Here is a 21,045-nt window from a genome sequence, read left to right as displayed (position 1 = left end):
GAATGATGCTAAGCGGACTAAATTTATTAAATTTTGATATATTACAACTAAAGGATGAAATTTAACAAAGCTCCAAGTAATCCAATGAAATTTAAACTAAACTTCACTAATAAACTAGGCGATCGGCCGACGATGTGTGCTCACGGCGCAGCGGCTCAGCTGCCTCCGTCTGCCACAAACACTCGGCCTCCTTCGCCTAGCGGCGACGGTCAACTGCGGACTCCGCCTTGAAACACCCGCCATTTCCTTGAACTCGACTAGCCCAACCTGGACCAATCAAAGGCCCAAGCCTCCGCGAATCACAAGGTCTGCAAGCACCCAGGCCAGGGCAAAGTCCGTCTTCACGAATGGTGCCCAGTGCACCGCGTTGTGATGCTCCTGGCGCTCCACCTCAAAGAGGCTTTTGTTAGCCTCCAAACAGGACGTGTCGCCGTCACTGAGTTACAAGTCGAGGCTTCGCGTGGCTTGGAGGACGCCGAGGCGGATGGTTCAAGGTCATCCTTCTTCATGGCGATCGGGCTTGTGAAGACGACGCCACCTCCTTGCCACAACGACCAGTCTGGAAGGCGCGACTATCAGAGGGGAGGGCGGTCTGATTTGGACGCTGCAGTGGGGCGCGGCGGATGGCAGCGCCACAGCACGACCGATGATCGACCACTTCAGCACCATCTTCATTTCTCGCGCAAACTCCTTGTCTATTGCGGCAACCTTGGCGGGGAGGGCCGGCTTCTGCTCCTTGTAGTCCAAAGAGATCGGCTCTGTTTTGACGTCCGAGGAAGCCGTGGACGTCGAGGAACTAGTAGACCGTGGCCCGTGAAGATGCGAAGCTCCCCGGATCCGGACTTCCGGAGCAGTGAATAACGAGAGTCCAAAGGTAAGCTTTTTCAAAGTTCAAACCGAGTCACCTACACTTTTAGTGCTTGAGAACCTTAAGATAAGGTACAGATGCCCAGAATAAAGGACAAAGGAAGAGGATTCTGCGGTGTTCAGGTCATCTTGTAAAAAGAAAAAGATTGATGTTACCTTTTTTCTTTTAGTGTTCACTGAAAGAGGGGGTTTAGTTGGACAAAGGAGTGTGCATGGGCATGGCCTTTCTTTCTTGAGCACATTTCCGTGTTCCCAACATGGAACATGTGTGTGTGTCCACCGAACAAAAAACGAAACATGGAGGACCAACCAGCCAGAGCAAGGGTTTCGACATTCGATCATGGTTCAACTCCTGAACTGGTTTGAAACAGGCGCCGACATGTGGCCACCATCATGCTATGAACAATTCACAAACCCAACATCATTTAATTCACTGATGGTGCATGGTACTATTACTCCTCGGCTAAATGGTTTATTATCACAACTATCTCCAAATTTATTTTCTCAATGATAGGTGTTGTGCTAAATATTTTTTCGCGAATACGCAAAGCTTGTGTATCTTTTCATTGATAGAAGAAAGGAGAATGAGTACAACAATAAAGGGTACAACACATGACATTAATGCAACGAGGCATGAGCATGGGGCCCAGAGCAGAGAGAAGGGGTGCCCAGCTCGAACAGGGAAACAAATACACATCTAAACCCACCAAGTCTAAAACTAGAGGTGCAGACCGAATCAGTAGGATGTCAAACATCTACAAATCCAGCACCTGGGACTCCACGAGCGAGCAAAAGATAGCACCTTCAAGAAGGGGAACGACGTCCTGAAGACGCCGCCATCCGATCCGGAGAACCAGACCTAGGGTTTTCCCTGATATTCGAAGAGAGGCTCGGAAAAAGGCCATGGCAGCGTCTCCAGGAAGGGAAACGACACAGAGAGTGTCGCTGCTGCCACCATCAGCAAGCCGAGCATGAATTTTTCCTGGCCTATGTCCGAGCATTCCCATACTTGCCAGATCAGGATCTGAAGATGCGGAGTCAACCTGCCTGTTGACCGCAACCTTAGAAGGGGGGGTGGGGCTGCACCTGCTGCTGATGAAAACCGCGAGCTTTGGAACCGACATGGCGTGTAGGTGGACGGGGCCGAAGAGGCAGCAGATTAGAGAGTCGATGCAATTCGGAGCCGCAAGGGAACGTAGATCCGTGTTGCCGGAGGTAGACCACTAGAACACCGACGAACCAAAGAAGCTGGAAGGGGGCGCAGCATCTGGTTCGCCGGGGCCGAAACCGCGCCGGTGAGGACGCCGACAGACCATGAACACTGGAGAACGCAAGCTCGGTGGAAACCGGGACCAGATCTGTGTTGACAAAGAACCACCTGCAAAGCTTCAACCTCTGCCAAAGGAATGTCATGAAACACACACACACACACACACACACACATGGAGTCGTCGCCGTAGCTCGGAGGAGGCGCCACCGTGGACTTAGAGTGGTCTGCACCGAGGCAGGACCAAGCCCTGGCTAGCTGGGCCACTGCCCCAAGGGCCTCGCACAACACAAAAGCAGCAGGAAGAGGAGTTGCGTCCAAGGGAAGAGAGGCCGGCGGGGAGGATCGCCTCGGGGATGGGCGGGCCGCCACGCAAGACTGGCAGGAAAGGGGCGCAATAGCTGGATAGGGGGGCTGATGATTCACCAGATCCGATATGGGGCCGTCGGGAACGGGTCCTCTAGCGTGTCGTGGTGGAGGAGGGGGGTCCGCTGATATGTCTCCAACGTATCTATAATTTTTGGTTGTTTCATGCAGTTATATTATTATTCTTGAATGTTTTACGATCATTTTATAGCAACTTTATATCATTTTTTGGAACTAACCTATTGACATGCTGCCCAGTGCGAGTTGCTGTTTTTTGCTTGTTTTTTACTTCGCAAAATATCCCTATCAAACGGAGTCCAAACGCAGTGAAACTTTTTGGAGATATTTTTTTGACCAGAAGACAACTTGGGAGCCAAGGAAGCACCTGGGGGAGGTCCGTGGGGCCCACAAGACACCAGGGCACGCCAGAGACCCCCGGCGCCCCCTGATGGGTTGTGGGGCCCACAAGGGTCTCCTCCGCCGCTTCTTCACTCTATAAATAACCAAATATTCCAGAAACCCAAGGGGAGTCGAAAAAACACAATTCCAGCCGCCACAAGTTCCAGAACCACGAGATCCAATCTAATAGGGTCACGGAGGGGTTCATCATCCTCATTGGTAGACCTACGTGAGTAGTTCACCATAGACCTACGGGTGCGTAGGCAGTAGTTAGATGGCTTCATCTGTGTTTTTGATTCTCAATACAATGGTCTCCTGGAGATCTATTTGATGTAATAACTTTTTGCGGTGTATTTGTTGGGATCCGATGAAGTTTGAGTTTATTGTCAGATCTATATCCACGAATATTATTTGAGTTTTCTTTGATCTCTTATATGCATGATTATTTATAGCCTCGTATTTCTTTTTTGAATCTTTGGTTTACTTAGGCCAACTAGATCGATTTTTCTTGCCATGGGAAGAGGTGCTTTGTGATGGGTTCGATCTTACGGTGTCCTCACCCAGTGACAGAAGGGGTAGCGAGGCACGTATGCATCGTTGCTATTAAGGATAACAAGATGGGGTCTATTCCTACATGAATAGATCTTGTCTACATCATGTCATCGTTCTTATTGCATTACTTTTTTTCTCCATGAACATAATACACTAGATACTAGCTGGATAGCGGTCGATGTGTGGAGTAATAGTAGTAGATGCAGAATTGTTTCGGTCTACTAATCTTGGCGTGATGCCTATATATTGATCATTAACTTGGATATCGTCATAATTATTTGTTCTTCTATCAGTTCCCCAACAGTAATTTGTTTACCCACCATGTGCTATTTTCTCGAGGGTATTTTTTATTTGTTGCCACTAGTTACTTCGCCCTTTGACGATTAGCCACTCGTTACTTTGTATTTGCTTATTTGCCACTGCTTAGTTTGGAATTGAGTGTTTTGCCCCTGTCATGTGGGACCCGTGTGGAAATCACCAGCGTGCCCCTATCTGTTCGATTCACCCAGGAGACGAGCTCGTCTCCTCCCTCGTTCCCCACCTGTCTCCCGTCTATCGCTACTGGTGCTCCACGGAAGACAGCGGCGGTTCGTCATGGCGATTCCTCGTGGTCCTTGACGGCGGCGTCTAGCGCGCTCTCTCTCTCTCTCTCTCTCTCTCTCTCTCTCTCTCTCTCTCTCTCTCTCTCTCTCTCTCTCTCTCTCTCTCTCTCTCTCTCTCTCTCAGCCCGCCGTCCGACATGACGCAGGTGCTGCTGCTTGCCGCCGCCGGTCCCGCGTGCTCGTGCGCTGCCGTCGCTCTGTTTTTCCGCTGCTGCTGCTTCTTGCCAGCCCGTAATGCCGCTGTTGTTTGTGGCCCTGACGCCCTGTGTGTTGCTGGTGCTTACTCATGGTCAGCGGAAGACACGGTGGAGGCGCTCGCTGCTGCCCGGCTCCACTTGGGCTCCGTCGTGTTCAGCCTTGGCATGGACCTGGGCGCCGTTGTCTTTGCTGTTGCTCCCCGTTGTTGCCCATCAGCTAGCTGGCGCCGGCCTTGTCCGCTGCTCGTAGAGGAGCGTCGCCGTCTACTGCCGTGCGAACAAGGGATGGGATTGAGTTCTTCGCGTGCGTCTGAGTTCATGGCAATTTAGGCACATAAGGGTATACTTGTCCACAGCATTGTGCAGGTAATATGTTTATCATTTGGACTTATTGTTTTTGTGTTGAAAAGTGGCAAAAAATCAAATGGCAAACAAAAGAGTGGCAAAATATCAATTACAATCTAAGCAGTGGCAAATTGTCAAAGTCCAAAGTAAGTAATGGCTGAAAATCAAATCGCCCTTTCTCGAGAGAAGCAACTAGTGAAATCTACGGCCCCGGGCCTATCTTTCATCATATTTGCTTTCCGATCTATCTTTTGTTGCATTTGTTTTCAGATCTATATTTTCAAAAACCCAAAAATACCTTTCTGCACTTTTTCTTTACTTATTCTATTTCGTGCTTTATTTAGATCTATTTATCCAAACTACTAGAAATCAATCTATCTTTTATCGTGGAGGGATTGACAACCCCTCTTACGCATTGGGTTGCGAGGATTTGTTCTTTGTGTGCAGGTACCGTTTACATAGTATTGCTTGGCTCTACTACTGGATTGATACCTTGGTTTTATAACTGAGGGAAATACCTACCATAGTTGTGCTGCGTCATCCCTTCCTCTTTGGGGAAATACCGATGCAGTTTCAAGCCGCATCATCCGCCACGACGCAACCACGCCGGCCGGTCTTGGGGGGGGGGGGGGATGGTGGCGGTACCGCCATGGGGTGGCTGGAAACTGATCTCGGGGAGTTCGCAGCCGTGGGGGTGGGAGGATGAGGGCGGAACTGCCTCGCCGCCGCCATCCCAGGGACCGGCGCAGCTTCGTCGACCGGACCTCCGGCGGCGGCAACGTGGGGTTGAGCGGAGGGGGCGGGCTACCGGCGGCGGCGGCTAGGTTTCCCCCGTGTTGCCCGTGGGGGAGCGACGCGTAGTGCTAAATATCTCACCCCATGATCTCGTCATATGCATCCACAAGTTCGGAGAAATACCTGATCTGTTCATGGCATGTTTATAATGTTGCCACCACCATCTGTGGTGTCGAAATGCACATATACAAAGTTTCCACAATTAAGTGCACATTAAGGGAGTCCTGGACTAAGGGGTCCTCGAGCGTCCGGCCTGTTATCCATGGGCCGGACTGATGGGCTATGAAGATATGAAGGCCGAAGACTGTACCCGTGTCCGGATTGGACTCTACTTGGCGTGGAAGGCAAGCTTGGCGACCGAAGATTCCTTCTTATGTAACCGACTCCATGTAAACCCTAAATCCCCCCGGTGTCTATATAAACCGGAGGGGTTAGTCCGGAAAGGACACACACATTACCATAGTCATAGAGGCTAGACTTCTAGGGTTTAGCCATTACGATCATGTGGTAGATCAACTCCTGTAATACTCCTATTCATCAAGATCAATCAAGCATGAAGTAGGGTATTACCTCCATAGGGAGGGCCTGAACCTGGGTAAACATCGTGTCCCCCGTCTCCTGTTACCATCGATCCTAGGCGCACAGTTCGGGGCCCCTACCCGAGATCCGCCGGTTTTGACACCGACATTGGTGCTTTCATTAAGAGTTCCACTGTGCCGTCAACAAAAGGTTTGATGGCCCCTTCAATCATCGATAACGACGCTGTCCAAGGAGGAACCTTCCTCCCCGGACAGATTTTTGTGTCCGGCGGCTTCGTACTGCGGGCTAACTCGCTTGGCCATCTGGAGCAGGTCAACAGCTACGCCCCTGGCCACCAGGTCAGATTTGGAAGCTTGAACTACTCGCGGATATCCGTGGAGACTTGATCTTCAATGGGTTCGAGACCGCGGTGATCGCTCCTCCTCGCTCCGATGAACATGACTTAAATCCGTCATCGGATCACATCCAGGAGATGGTTCCTGTCGCTGCAACGCCTTAGATCCGGAGCAGATCGTACCGTCCGAGGCCACAGAATCCGTTGCATTGGAGCCACACACAGACTCATCACCTTACAATATCTGCATCAACGGAATTCCGAACTCGTTCTCGGCTATAAATTCCGAACCACGTATGCCTGCGGACACCGAGTTGGATCGGTTATCGATCTTCGAGTTCAGTGCCGCAGACATCTTTCAACACATGCCCTCGGGCGATATGCTAAATTCATTAAAAAACTGTCCTTGGCAGGGGACTCACAGCCGAACTATGTTCGGTTCGAACTAGGGGCTGATGGAGAATTTTGCTTCCCACCCGCCACCCACTTCATAGCTACTGTCGAAAACTCAACCGACGTGCTTAACTGGGGCTCCGAAGAGTACGACAGCTTGGACGGCGATGCCGACAAGGAGCAAAGCCAAGACCAGCCATTCACAAGAAGTCGGACGGCCACATCTTAGTACGATGTGTACATGGTCGATACACCAAAAGATAGCAACACCGGCACCGGAGGAAACAATACCCCGGATGACACCGAACACAATGAAGACCCTGTCGGAGCAAAATCCGAACAGGAGGAACAAGAAAACGGGCAAGCCAGCCCCGACGAACAGGCCCTGCCCAAAGACAATTCGGAGGATGACAACTACCTTCCTCTCTCCGAAGACGAGGTAAGCCTCGGCGACGAAGACTTAATCGTATCCGAAGGGCCCCTCGAGCAGGAGCGTTTCAAGCGCAGGCTAATAGCTACTGCAAGGAGCCTGAAAAAGAAGCAGCAGCAGCTTCAAGCTAACCAAGACCTGCTCAATGATAGATGGACCAAAGTCCTGGCCGCCGAAGAATACTGCCTTAGCGGCCCAGCCAAAAGCTACCCGAAGCATAGATCGCTACCTCAGTCTGATAACGAGGCGTTGGAGCCCACACCATTATCACGCCGCGCGGCAGGTCGACGACAGCTCGGTCCGGATAAAGAGGCAACTCAAGGCAAATCCCAGACCGCCCTACCTCGCTGTAAAGGCAAGAACAACACAGCTCGTGGTTGTGCAGACGACCTTCGACAGGACTTGGACAGTAGAGCAGGACACTCAAGATCGATCTACGGATCACGATGGCATGTCCCGACACATGTCGATGGCCAACTATTCGGACGTGAAAAACCTAGCTACGCCCGAGCCGAAAACCACAAATGGACTCCTTCGAAGACACGTCGCATTGTGGCACAACATAGAGGCGCCGCACACCCTCTTTGCTTCACCGATGAAGTAATGGATCATGAATTCCCCGAGGGATTCAAACCCATCAATATCGAACCATACGACGGAACAACCGATCCGCCGGTATGGATAGAAGATTTTATTCTCCACATCCATATGGCCCGTGGAGACGACCTCCACGCCATTAAATACCTCCCACTAAAGCTAAAAGGGCCAGCTCGGCACTGGTTAAACAGGCTGCCTGAAAATTCCATAGGCAGCTGGGAGGACTTGGAAGAAGCCTTCCTTGGCAACTTCCAGGGAACATATGTCCGGCCACTAGACGCCGATGACCTAAGCCACATTGTCCAGCAGCCCGGAGAGTCAGCCAGGGAGCTCTGGACTCGGTTCTTAGTCAAAAAGAACCAAATCATCGACTGTCCGGACGCGGAAGCCCTTGCGGCCTTCAGACACAGCGTCCGGGACGAATAGCTGAAACGCCACCTCGGCCAAGAAGGACCTAAATCCATGACAGCCCTCACTGCTCTGATGACCCGCTTTTGCGCGGGAGAAGACAGCTGGCTCGCTCGTAAAAGCAACAGCGCTAGCGACCCGGGCACTTCCGAAATCCGAGAGGGCAATGGTAAGCCACGACGAAGCAAATACAACAGTCGCAATGATAATGAAAGATCACGCGACACAGCGGTCAACGCTGGATTCAGCAATCCCAAGCCCGGTCAGCGGAAGAAGCCATTCAAGGCAAATCGCGACGAACCATCCAACCTGGACAGGATATTGGACCGACCCTGCCAGATTCATGGCCACCCCGATAAACCAGCCAATCATACTAACAGAAACTGCTGGGTCCTTAAGCAGGCCGGCAAGCTCAACGCCGAACACAGGGGAAGGAGGCCGCCAGGCGACAGGGATGACATAAAGGTTCACCAACGAAACACTGGGGGTAAGAAGCAATCTCCACCGGAGGATCAACTACTCCTAGAACGGAAATAGCAACCCGACTTCCCCCGCCCACTTCGTACACCTACAAAATTTGTACCGCGCATACATCATTATGCACACAAGATACCATGGGCCTTGGCGGAAGCACAATACGGACAACCCTGCAAACACCCCAGTAACATTTTTTATTTATTTTCCTTTTTTATTTTTTCTTCCTTCGCTATCCTTTAAAAACAGGTGACGAACAGGATATACGTCAGAAACTGGCTCTATCGGACTCCGGATCCGCATACTCACCTAAGGGGCTATTTCCATCAAGGATTACCCCACCGAGGGCGGGCGGCGTAGACGTGCGACAGGAGGTCCAAAATAATTTTTTTGTAGACCGCACTCTATATCTCTCGAGCCTGTACTATGCATGTTCCTTCGCCTCCAACCCCGAGCATGTCAAATAGCCGGGAGGATGGCTTTTATATATATCATAAGTAATCATTGGCATACCGCTCAGTTCCCAGTAAAACATATCCGAACTAATCATCCGTGTTGTCTCACCACAGAATACAGCTGCCACGTTTGCTTCACAAATATACCCTAGCATAACCCGCCAGGGGCTCAGTATGGGAATAAATGAGTTGCCAGCAAAAGCCCCAATAGCTCTATAGCGTACTTCGGCGTCGCAAGTTTGGCCTTATATGCATCAGCTCCGAATCATTGTCTTGGGTCAATAGTTGGGTTGCCCGGCTCCTGTGCTTGCTACCCTACGTTCCACTCTATCGGCTAGGGTAGTAAAGGGAGAACTACTGCGATTGTGCCCTGGTCTAAACCGGATGAGCACCTCAGTAGAGAAAGCCGAAAACTGACTGTCATGATGCGGCGAGAGCTGGTCAACCACTTGACGACTTCTTGGAATCTTTAGCGATTCTCCGTGTCACACGAGGGATCTTTTACAAGATCAAACATGTAAGGCACCCTATGCCGCATACATACCAGGGGCTATGTCGTAGCCCCACAATAAAACTCCTATGGCTAAGTGATAGCGTTAACGCCCTATAGTCCGATTGCCTGGTTCGCTGCATTATCACCTCCTTCATGGACCAAGACATTGGATAAAGAGTGATTAAATGCTTTTCCGAACACCCCCGTACTTCCTACGAGGGGGCTGAAACCGACGACTGGAAAACTTTCAGTTTATATCAAAAACGGCCGCACAGGAGGAATTCAAGATTTAAGAAAAAACATATAAATAGATTAAATATAAAATTATCTTTTACAATTATCATACACCTCACTCTAACATTATGTCTTTTGAGCATTGACTCTCTATCAGGCGGGCGGCCCCTAGGGCGTCTTCAAAATAATGCTCCGGTTCCGAATGGTCCTTGCCTTTGGGTGGACTCTTCGTCGCAACATCGGCGGCCTTCATCTTCCCCCAGAATGTCTTGACTTAGGCGAAGGCCATCCGTGCACCCTCAATGCACGTTGACCGCTTCACAGTGTCGATACGCGGCACCGCGTCAACAAGCTTCTGCACCAAACCGAAATAGCTATTCGGCGCAGGCTCGGTTGGCCACAACCGGATTATGACATCCTTCATGGCAGCGCCGGATATCCTATGAAGTTTGGCCCATTGGGACATCTGTTCATTGAGCAGCAGAGGGCGCTTTGACGCGCCAAACTGCAAGCAAAAAAGCTTCTCCGTTGCATATCCATCTCGCGCTTGGTAATACCGCGCCGCATCGGAAGAACTCTTCGGCAAGTCCAAATACTCGTCCGGAGAACTCCACACTTGGTTAAGCTGAGCATAGTCCGGGTCACCAAACTTAGTTTGCAGCAAAAAAGGCTTTCCAGCCACAATCTCCTTCGCTTCCCGAACTTCCTCACGGATTGCTCTGGATTCTGATCGCGCTTCTCTCGCCTCCTGTCGGGCCTTGCCCAGTTCAGCCGTTAAGGCTTTATTCTCCTTCTCAAGAAATTTGCAGCGGCCAGTAGCATTCTCCAGTTCGAGTGTCATCGTGGATATCTTCTCCTCGCCTTGGCACCGTACAGCTTGTTCGGCCTTTAATTCAGCCGATGCCTTTTCGGCAGCTGCATTGCTACAACGGGCCTGCTCCTTGGCCCGAGCCAGCTCCGCTCGAAGAACTTCAACGGCGGCAGCACCATCTGCAGCCATGCACATTCCAGCATCTAAATCTCAGCATCATGTTTATACCACAAACAAAGTATGAGGATCGCCCCGAATACATACCTTGCGACTCGTCAAGACGCGTATTGATTAATGCAAGATCATCCCCTGCCACGTCAAGCTTCCGCTGTAGCTCGGCAATTTCCATAGCCCGGGAAGTGGTCAAGGGGGAAGCAGCCTGTGTTCAAGCTCATCGGGTTAGTCCTCAAAACGATCATTTTTTATCCTTTGTTTGCTTCCTAATGGAAGACAACCTGAGTCTCAGGGGCTACTACCTATACACAGGCACATCTTTGCAAAGGAAACATAGCTGAAAAATATTATGTCACAAACCTCGAAGCCTTTAAGTAGGCTCATATATCCCGGAAGGTACCCATCAAGGTACGCTGCTCGAAACCTCGAAGCCTTTCCGGACGAAATCTTTTCAATCACTGTACCCATCAAGGTACGCTGCTCCCCCGAGACAAATGCTTTCCGCAACATGTCCCGCAATATATCGGGAGTCTTCGGGTTCCCAGACACTGCTCCAGGGGCACAGTCATCCTTTGAAGGAATCTGTTCACCCGCCTTCAGAATCACTGTCGGCTGCGAACCAGACAGTCCGGGGCCTTTGCTATCATCAGCCCCGGACTCCCGGACGGTTGGAGATCTACCTTCGGGCAATGCCGCCTTTGTCCCTTGTGCAACTGGTTGATCACAAGGGACCCTCCGCGACGACACTTCAGAGTCATCTGCCTTATTGGGCGAGGAGGATCGAGGAGGCGTCTCGCTCTCCATCATCTCTGGGAGGAGACTTCCCGAGGAAGAGGATTGCCCAGAAAAGCTCTGTGCCGGCCTGTAAAAATGCATGAATGCATTACGAATATCCTCGATTAACAACAACGAAGCGGACGCTATCAAAGTACCCCGGATTCACTTACGGCTCGGCTGAGGGTTTGTCCCCTTGCTGGAGCTGTTCAGCGGCATCGCTCCCCAAACCCGAGCCGCTCGCCGGTGGCCTCTTGCCCCTCTTAGAAGACCGCCCCTCCCGATCTTCAGAGGCGGCCCTTTTCCTCCTGCTAGGAGAAGGGGTACTGGATCCTTTTTGCCCCTGTCTTCAGGCGAGGAAAGGTCGATCTCTCCGGACTCAGTGTCCGACTTACCTCCAGAACCAAGGTCCGCTCGGGCTTCCTCGCTCTCCTCTTTGCCCTCCTTTACCAGCGCCTGGCATGGTGCCGGGGCCAAAATCCTCATTAGCACTGGAGTACCTGAGTCTTCAGGGAGAAGAGCCGGACACCTGACCCGTTCCACCTTCTTTATCTAGCCCTGGGAAAAGATGGATTGCTCAGTATCTTATTATGGGACGCTCGACTACAGGGTGTTCGGAAGTGTAATACTTACCGGGGTGGTCGAATGATTGCTGTGGAGGCCGATGTCTTCGGTGGTGGCTGGCCATTGCTCTCGTTCCCCGAAAAATAACCTCCTCATTCCTTCGTGCGTAGTGCCGAAGAAGTGTTGAAGAGTCTGCGGCCCTTCTGGGTTAAACTCCCACATGCGGCGAGGCCGCCGCTGGCATGGCAAAATCCGACGGACCAACATTACTTGAATAGCGTCAACAAGATCAATGCCCTTCTCGGCAAGGCTTTGGATGCGACCCTGCAGAGTCCGCACTTCATCAACGGATCCCCAGTCCAACCCCTCATTGATCCATGAAGCAAGCCGAATTGGGGGGCCGGATCGGAACGCAGGCGCAGTTGCCCACTTAGAGCTGCAAGGCTCGGTGATGTAGAACCACCCCTGCTGCCATAAGTCGGAAGATTCGGCGAAGGATCCCCGAAACCGAACAGTGCTAGCGAGCTTGCCCACTGTGGCGCCACCGCACTCTACCTGCCCCCCTCTATCACTTGCGACTTCACATTGAAGGTCTTGAGCCACAAGCCAAAGTGCGGAGGAGTTCAGAGTAAGGCTTCGCACGTGACGATAAACGCCGAGATAAGAAGAATAGAATCTGGGGCCAGATCGTGGAAATCTAGCCCATAATAGAACATGAGCCCTCGGACGAAGGGGTTGAGCACAAACCCTAGCCTGTGGAGGAAGTGTGACACGAACACGACCCTCTCGCCGGATCTGGGGGTGGGAATAACCTGCCCCTCGGCAGGAAGCCGATGAAGGATTTCTGCAGTCAGATACCTCGCCGCCCGAAGCTGGGCAATATCTCCCTCCGTGACAGAAGAAGCTACCCACCGGCCTTGATGGCTGGATCCGGACATGATTGGAGCTTGTGGCAACCGAAATCCGGGTGTTGGAACTCAGAGGAATAAGGGTTGAGGGAGAAGCAAGGCGGGCCTGCGCCCCTATATAAAGGCCGCGAATATTAAACGTCTCCTCATGGGTCTCAAAGCTTGCCTATTCCTAAGGAGTTGTAACCAAGCGACGGTTGGTTTACCCACGTCCGGGTCGACAAGAATCCCCTAAAAATGGGGAGACACGATCTCCGCTTGGACAAGACATGCCAACAAAACCACGTCTCGGGACGTGGGGCGACGGGCCAGCTAACGGTTCGAATATAATGGCCGAGCAGGCACGATGTCGTATTACCAAAAGGTTGCCAGCGGATTGAACTCGTGAAATATTATATCCTCTGCAATTGTGTATACAGGTCCGGATACAATCATTATATCTGAAGACTATCTTGGAGTTCGGAAAGGGAAACCCGCCTTGCAATGCCGGAGACAATCTGCGCGCCGGACTCCTCGTCATTGAAGCCAGGTTCAGGAGCTACTGAGGGAGTCCTGGACTAAGGGGTCCTCGGGCGTCCGGCCTGTTATCCATGGGCCGGACTGATGGGCTATGAAGACATGAAGGCCGAAGACGATACCCGTGTCCGGATTGGACTCTACTTGGCGTGGAAGGCAAGCTTGGCGAGCAAAGATTCCTTCTTATGTAACCGACTCCATGTAAACCCTAGATCCCCCAGTGTCAATATAAACCGGAGCGGTTAGTCTGGAAAGGACACACACATTACCATAGTCATATAGGCTAGACTTCTAGAGTTTAGCCATTACGATCTCGTGGTAGATCAACTCTTGTAATACTCGTATTCATCAAAATAAATCAAGCAGGAAGTAGGGTATTACCTCCATAGAGAGGGCCCGAACCTGGATAAACATCATGTCCCCGTCTCCTGTTACCATCGATCCTAGATGCACAGTTCGGGACCCCCTACCCGAAATCCACCGGTTTTGACACCGACACACATGTAAACGTCCAAAGTATTGCAACTTGGGTGCTTGTTCATTGGCTTCTCCCTCCTCGACTTTCTTCACTCATTGTCACATTCGAAAGTTTCCGAGGCGCATATGTACGCACTCAGGCCGAGATGTACTTAACCCGATATATTTGTAAATGGTTAGTTGAAACTGTGGTTCAGTAGTTTAGTTCTAAAACTGTCAGGCATCTCCTCAAAATATGAATTTGGATTTAGTTTAGTGCCGGGGTCTTAGGTGGAGGGGTGGGGTTAGTTAGGAACAAAGCATCTGAGAGGACATAGCATCAGTAGCTAAGCATAGTACTAGTAATTAAATGAAGAGGCCCAGTGTGAAGGACATGTCAGGTAGTACAACTGAACTCAGGTACCTACACAAACAATTAAACTAGCCAACTCTACAGGCAATGGATTTGAGGGCAGGCGAACTGTATCAATTAAACTAGCCAGCTCTGCAAGCAATGTCATGTTGCTGGGTGCAGTGACAGTGCTGCATGCCCATGCATCAAGTTCAAGTGGTGAGCTGAGCCCATCCATAAGCATGAGATAGAATCCAAAGATAGCACATGCCTGACCAACATGATAACTTTAAATAATATGGTTCACTTGTTACAATAAAACTCTGCTCACCACAAACATGCACATGATACATTTCATCATGATCAGCGAAACCCAAGACACCCAAACCACTTGGCATACCGCAATTTGCCAATGGACTCTATGGGAACATGAACGATGAAAATGGATGAAACATGGCATGGCAAGCCGAAAAAAATATAGGGAATATATTGCCAGAATTACTACAATTCGATTCGACCTCCTAATACAACTTTGATTTGATTCGACGAATGATCACCCGGTATCATCCTCTTGATCTGAAAACAAGAAGGGAAATTGGTGGCAAGTTTTACTCCATGGAACACGGTCTTCTCGTCGCCCGGTCAAAGCACGGCGATTACCACCCCTTTGAATAATCCAATTCTTTTGTTCCTACTTCTGGTCCCGGTTATTTTCGGATAGCCCGTACATGATGACAGTGAGGTGTCATATGACCCTGTCGTCGTCAGGAACATGAGTTTTCTTCTCCACAAGATTCATGGCGGAACCAAACCGAAAAATTCTAGCGAAATGCCGGAATTGTTCGAAAAGTCCAGTTTCAGCGGCTGCTCTTCTTCTCCTTGGCAGCCTAGTAAGTACAGTCACACGATGACAGTCATAGCTAACTGCTAATTAGTATGCAGGTGGAGACCGCACCTAAGAAAAAGGCACACTTATCATAGACCAATTCAGCGATGCTCATGCTCGTATTCATAGCTCAATGATAGGTGTTATAAATATCTAGCCGCTGTCGTCATAGAGGAGATACGTACCTACTTGGTCACTCCATGGCATCTTGCGAAGATGATGCCATCAACATTGTGATGTGGAAATGCACGCTCCAATGTTTTCTTCCCCAATTAAATGCATAATTGGTCAAAGGTATGCAACTTGGGTGTTTGTCCATTGGCTTTTCCCTCCCTCGCTTCCTTTGGTCATTGTCACATTTGAAAGTTTCCGCAGGCCATACTACGACCGCACGCGCGCCCAGATGTGGTTGATGTATTGACCCTGCTTTGGTCGTTTAGTTTTAGAAAAAGATTATCAAGCATCACCTGGAAATTTGAATTTGAATTCAAACTTAGTTTTGTATGGGGATTGTTAGGTTCCAGCTCCAAGAACTGGGATCTTCTTCTTCTCCTTCTTGATGGTGGTCCAATACTGCTAATAATTCTCTCATATCACACAGGACCACCCTAGGTTGAGCCAGTATATATTCCTTCCTGGCTCACCAGGAAAATCAAGCTAATAATAGAAGCAGTACACTGTACACCTAAGCCTAAGTCTGGTGATTAAAGGTGCACAGTTCACATAAAGAACATTGTTGAACCGAAGCATATGCCATTGAGCAACCATATGCAGCAATGCAATGCCAATATGGAAGTGCCATCATGTTATTAGGTGCATCAAGTCAAGTCTGGTGAGCCAATACACAAACATGAGACAGATTCCAGATCCATGTCACCTCTCCCTCATCAATCTGATACCTTTTCTTTAACAAATGGATCATTTGTTACAAATGACTCTTGCTCTCTCTACACACATGACAGACACATACATAGTTGCACATGATGCATCCATCATGGTCAAGAAGGGAGACCCAAACCACATGATGCATTCATCATGGTCAGGAAGGCACAAACCACTTGGCATGAATGGAACGACCAAGCCAAAAAAATTAAAACCAATAGGCCAAGAATCACTACTACAAATTCAATCTCCTAATCTGCAAGTATAAATACTCAAGTAATGATATGTGTATTGTATATGTGATGTAACCTTGATCTGATTCCATGGATGATCACCCGTTTGATCTTCTTCCTGATCGATCATCTGGTTCTTCTCTCAAAAATAATGGCGGCAGTTCCGGCTGCTCTGCTCTGCTCTGTTTTTCTGGTGTCACGGTCACGGGAGGTCGTGCTCCAGCTTGTCCAGGAACGCGCCGTCGCCGTCGCCGGCCAGCCTGCCGGAGCCGCGGCCGATCTTGCTCGACAGCGACCCCATGGCCGACGAGAGCCCCTTGAAGCTGCTGCTCCCCTCGCGGGACCTCCGCGACCGCCTCCGGCTCAGCCGAGGCTTCTCTTCGGCCTCGTCGCCGGCGCCCGCGACCGCGACCGCCTTGGCCTTGGAGTCGGCGACGACGAGGCGGGAGATGCAGCTGCGGCAGAAGGGGCACGCCGGCGGCTGGAGAGTCAGCGTGGCCGGGTTGGGCTTGCTGTGGCAGCAGAGCGCGAGCGTGCAGGCGGCGCACATCCGGTGCCCGCAGTCCTCCACCTGGATGCTGCACGCCTGCTCGAAGCAGATGCTGCACACCTCCTCGTCCTCCTGGTCGTCGACCTCGTCGTCGTCGCCGGCGCCGGCGTCGGAGAGCGCCGGCGAGGAAGAGTCCGAGTACTTGGTTCCCTTGAGGATCTTCTTCTCCCGCTCCCGGTTGGCCTCGGCCAGCGCCGCCTCGAGGAGCGCCCTCGCGTCCGCCCCCAGCTCGCCGATGAACTTGAGCGGCGACGGCCACACCATGGGCTCCGCAGCCGCCGGGTTCAGCAGCGCCGCGCACGCGCCGTGGCCGCGCTTCATCGCCACCGAGTAGGCGATCCGGCCCGCCGAGTCCCGGTGCACGCGGTCGGCGCCCCACGCCAGCAGCTCCCGGACGCACTCCAGGCTGCCGCCGCGCGCCGCAAGATGCAGCGCCGTGCTCCCCGGGAAGCCGTAGGAGCCGGTGGGGGCCGAGACGATGGCGCCGCTCTCGAGCAGCAGGTGCACGCACTCCGGCCGGCCCTGCCTGGCGGCCACGTGCAGCGGCGTGGCGCCGTGCTCGTCCCGGACGTTGACGAAGCGCACGAAGCCCCACGAGTCGGCCACCGGCGTGGTGCGCGCCGCGGTGAGGATGGCCCGCAGGCAGTCGGCGTGGCCGTAGTAGGCCGCGTGGTGGAGGCACGTCCGCGCGTTCACCGAGTCGAACATCAGAATCTGACCAATCGAACCACGCAGAGAGTTAGTAAGTCGGAATCCATGGGGGAGAGGAAAAGATTGCGGCTTTGGAGGTGTCACTGACATTGGCGCCGGCGCGGAGGAGGGCGAGGGCGCAGTCGATGTGGCCGTGGGTGGCGGCGAGCATGAGCGGGGTGCGCTTGCGGCGGTCGACGACGTCCGGGCGGACGCCGCGGGCGAGCAGCATGTCGACGGCCGGGAGGCAGCCGTTGGCAGCGGAGACGTGGAGCGCGGTGAGGCGGTCGTAGATGGTGGCGCGGCGGACGAGCGCCGGGTCGGCGGCGAGGAGGCCGTCGAGGGCGTCTACGTCGCCGGCCTGCGCGGCGCGGAAGAAGTCGTGCTCGTCGCCGTCGCGGCTACAGCTGAGCCCGTGCCCCATCGCTTCCGGCTCCTCCGGCCGACCCCGGCGAGGTCAGAGGTGGGTGGGTGGGTGGTACGGAGCGGGGGGTGGGGGAAGAAGACGAGCTCAGCTCCGGGATTCAGACTTCAGAGTGTGCGTGGCCTTTTTATTCCTCAGAGCACGAGCCCCGGTTGGATCTTTCTGCCTTGACTTCCACACCCCACTTGACATTTTTTTTCTTCCCCCCTCTCTCTTGATATTTTCTTCCTTGCCTTTTCTACGGTTTTGGTTTTGTTTTTGGTGATGATGATGGCATGGACAGCTTACTTTCATCTCTCCCATTTTATCACCTTTACAATGGTAGCGGTTCATGAATTAGTGTTACTCTTTTTAAGGGAACTAAACGTGTAAATGTGGACTACTTATATGCTTAGGGAAAAATAACAACCTTGATTGCGTAATTACTACTCTATATATACCTAAATAGCTTTTTGTCATGCCACCATGCATGAAAAAGACACATTTTTTGGCATGCCTCCATCCATATATATAGGGCTAATGCGTTTTTCGAAACTGCCTCTGAATATTCATAAGATTAATAATATATAAGTTGGGTAACTTGGAAATTATATTATTGCAAACTCCCTTCACGTAGGAATTTGACGACGTGCTTTGTGTAACTTGCATGTCATATATTAACCATTTGTTTTTGTTTTTATTTTAAAGAAAGGAGGAATACCCCCGGTCTCTGCATCGACCAAACGTATCGTCAAAACCGAGTATAATCTCAAGTACGCAAACAAACGCAACATAAAGAAAATAGCCACAACTGGTAAAAATAGGATACAATGTCTAACCACCAATCGTATTGTCGGACTGCCGTCTAAACTGGTTGAACGTTCCTATCGGTTGCGCCCAAAGATTAAATGCCCCCTTCACCGGCGAGCCCATGGACCCCCCCCCCCCCTCGACTGCCGCTCCGGCAGCAGGTGGCAAGGAGGGGAATCCCGATGCCTCTGCTCCGATCAATAGTTTTGGGTAGGCTTTCTAGCCCTTGCAGGGGCGGCGCTAGGGCGGATTGTGGAGTTTTTTCTTCGAGTTTGTCTTCCGGGCTCCGATCCTCCTAGAATTCGTTGGTCGTTCGGTGGTCTCGGAATATGAAAATGCAATTTATTATGTTTAAGATGCTTTTGTACTTGGGTGAAATTTGATAATAGATCCGCATCATTTCAAAAAAACGTAAACCAATTGTTTCCTTCCCTATTCCTTGGTGCCTAGAAAACTCTCTCCTCCAGGCTTCGCCGGCTAGGCCGGGGATTCGCCTCCCGTCTGCATGCCACTCCGGCTGCCGGAGGCGAGAAGGGGAATCCGGTGCCTCTGCTCTGGCTGTCGGCGATGGGGAGGGGAACCCGATGCCTCCGCTCCGGTCAATAGTTTAGGTTAGGGTTTCTAGTCCTTGCAGGTGCGGCGCTCGAGCAAATGGTGGCGATTTTTTCTTCGAGTTTGACTTTGGGCTCCGATCCTCCTTGAGTTCATCCACTGGACATAGTCGACGGAGCTTCGGCATGGATTCCTGCCGCCCCCTTGGGGCGGTGAGGTTAGAATTTCTCGTCGTATGGAGAGATTTGGTGTCAAGTGCTTCAGAACTATTCAAGGGTTCAATGCCGACGACTACTGCTCTAGGGCAATGGCCTTAGGGGCACGTGCACGAAGACTTTCCGGTTGTCATCGACAAGGTCAAGCCGGCTCCTGTAGGGGAGCGGCAACATTGGCGCATCGGCGGCTCGTTCTAGCGGCAGTAGTGGTTGTTCGGTAGTCTCAGAGTACCGAAATAATTTTTATTATGTTCGATATGCATTTGTACTTCCGGTGAACTTTAATAATAGATCCAATCATTTTGGTAAAAAATTAACAATAAAGCATTTTTTTCAAGGATGTAAACGACGATGCATTTATGAACTACTCGCAGCATGATGTTGACTACATGTCGGCGACCATTTCAGACCAGGCCACAAGCCGAACCAACCAATGCGCCTCTCCTTTGCTTGGCTGGTGCTCCGTGCTTTGTTTTGTTTTCGGTGGACACGCACACATGTTCAACGCAGCCGGGATTACTGGTACGACTAGTAGTATTTTAAGTCAGCATTATTGGGGCTTGGGGACACGGAATTGTGCCCGAAAGAAGGGTCGTACCCATGCCCGGGACCCATATGCAGTCATGCATGCACCTCTCCTTTCTCCAACCAAAACCCCCTTTTCACTCAAAAAGTGACTTTTTTTTGGGAACCACGAGAAAAAGCAGCTGAACACCGTTGCTTGCTTCCATCGTATATGTTCTTTTGTCCTTTAATTTGGCCATCATTACTTCAACTCTTTCTTGTGTTATTTCAAGTATAATAGTACTTATGTTAGGGCATCTACAACTCCGCCCCGTAAACCGCCTGCAAACGTTCGGACTGGCCTGTCCGGACCGTGGAAGCCATCCAACGCGGTCCTGTATCGACCGCGGAGCAGTCCGGACGTGATTTCTCCTCCAATTCGGAGACAAAAGTGGGGGAGATTTGTGGGAGTCCGGACCGATTCCAAGCTTGTTTCTGACGGCCATGGCCCACCAAAAAACCCTCACCCCTCCCACACGTTTTCGGTCAACGCCACTGCAGAGCATCAGCGCCTGCATTAATGCCTTCCTAAAGCGAACACGACCACTCACTGGCGCCGGCATTGTAGCGGCCCGCCGGCCGAGAGAGCGCCGCCCGCACCACTTCCCGGTGCAAGCGACCGCCGGGCGTTCAAACTACACGACGGCCGCCCATCCGTCCGTCTGTCGCCCGCATTGATTGCAAGCGGTTGTCGAGGCGTCTCTTTCGGCGCCACTCGTCTGTATGTCTACCGCCCGCCGGTGCTATATAAATCGCTGCCTCGTTGCCCCGGCCATAGCCACACTCATCCTCTCCACACCACTCCTCGCCATGGATCCTAACGCGTCAAAAACTCTCTGGGACGGGCTGACGCCGGAGCACAAGAAGGCCATGGCCACCATTGCTGCCGACTGGCAGGCCGACAGGCAGCCAGAGGACGTGCAAATGGAGGATGCCTCCGACGACGAGCCAACGACA

The 21,045-nt window shown here is 51.7% G+C and overlaps 1 protein-coding gene across 1 annotated transcript; it reads right to left on the bottom strand.

Moving 5' to 3' along the window:
• Positions 1 to 16,073: 16,073 nt before the first annotated feature.
• LOC123081028 (E3 ubiquitin-protein ligase XB3) lies at positions 16,074 to 18,064 on the bottom strand. The gene is made up of 2 exons (XM_044503993.1): positions 17,654 to 18,064; positions 16,074 to 17,568 (listed from the first exon to the last, which is right to left on the bottom strand). The coding sequence occupies exons 1-2, from the start codon at positions 17,966 to 17,968 to the stop codon at positions 16,507 to 16,509; spliced, it is 1,377 nt and encodes a 458-aa protein (XP_044359928.1). The 5' UTR covers positions 17,969 to 18,064; the 3' UTR covers positions 16,074 to 16,506.
• Between the last annotated feature and the right edge of the window lie 2,981 nt (positions 18,065 to 21,045).

The sequence above is a fragment of the Triticum aestivum genome, chromosome 3D (assembly GCF_018294505.1).
Source record: "Triticum aestivum cultivar Chinese Spring chromosome 3D, IWGSC CS RefSeq v2.1, whole genome shotgun sequence".
Classification (NCBI taxonomy): Eukaryota; Viridiplantae; Streptophyta; class Magnoliopsida; order Poales; family Poaceae; genus Triticum; species Triticum aestivum.
Note: the sequence above shows the minus strand (reverse complement) of the source record. Positions and strands in the feature narration are given on the sequence as shown.

Coding starts and splice junctions, on each gene's coding strand:
- LOC123081028 (XM_044503993.1), bottom strand. CDS start 17,968: ATGGGGCACGGGCTCAGCTGTAGCCGCGACGGCGACGAGCACGACTTC. Junction 17,569..17,653: donor TCCTCCGCGCCGGCGCCAAT/GTCAGTGACACC, acceptor TCGATTGGTCAG/ATTCTGATGTTCGACTCGGT.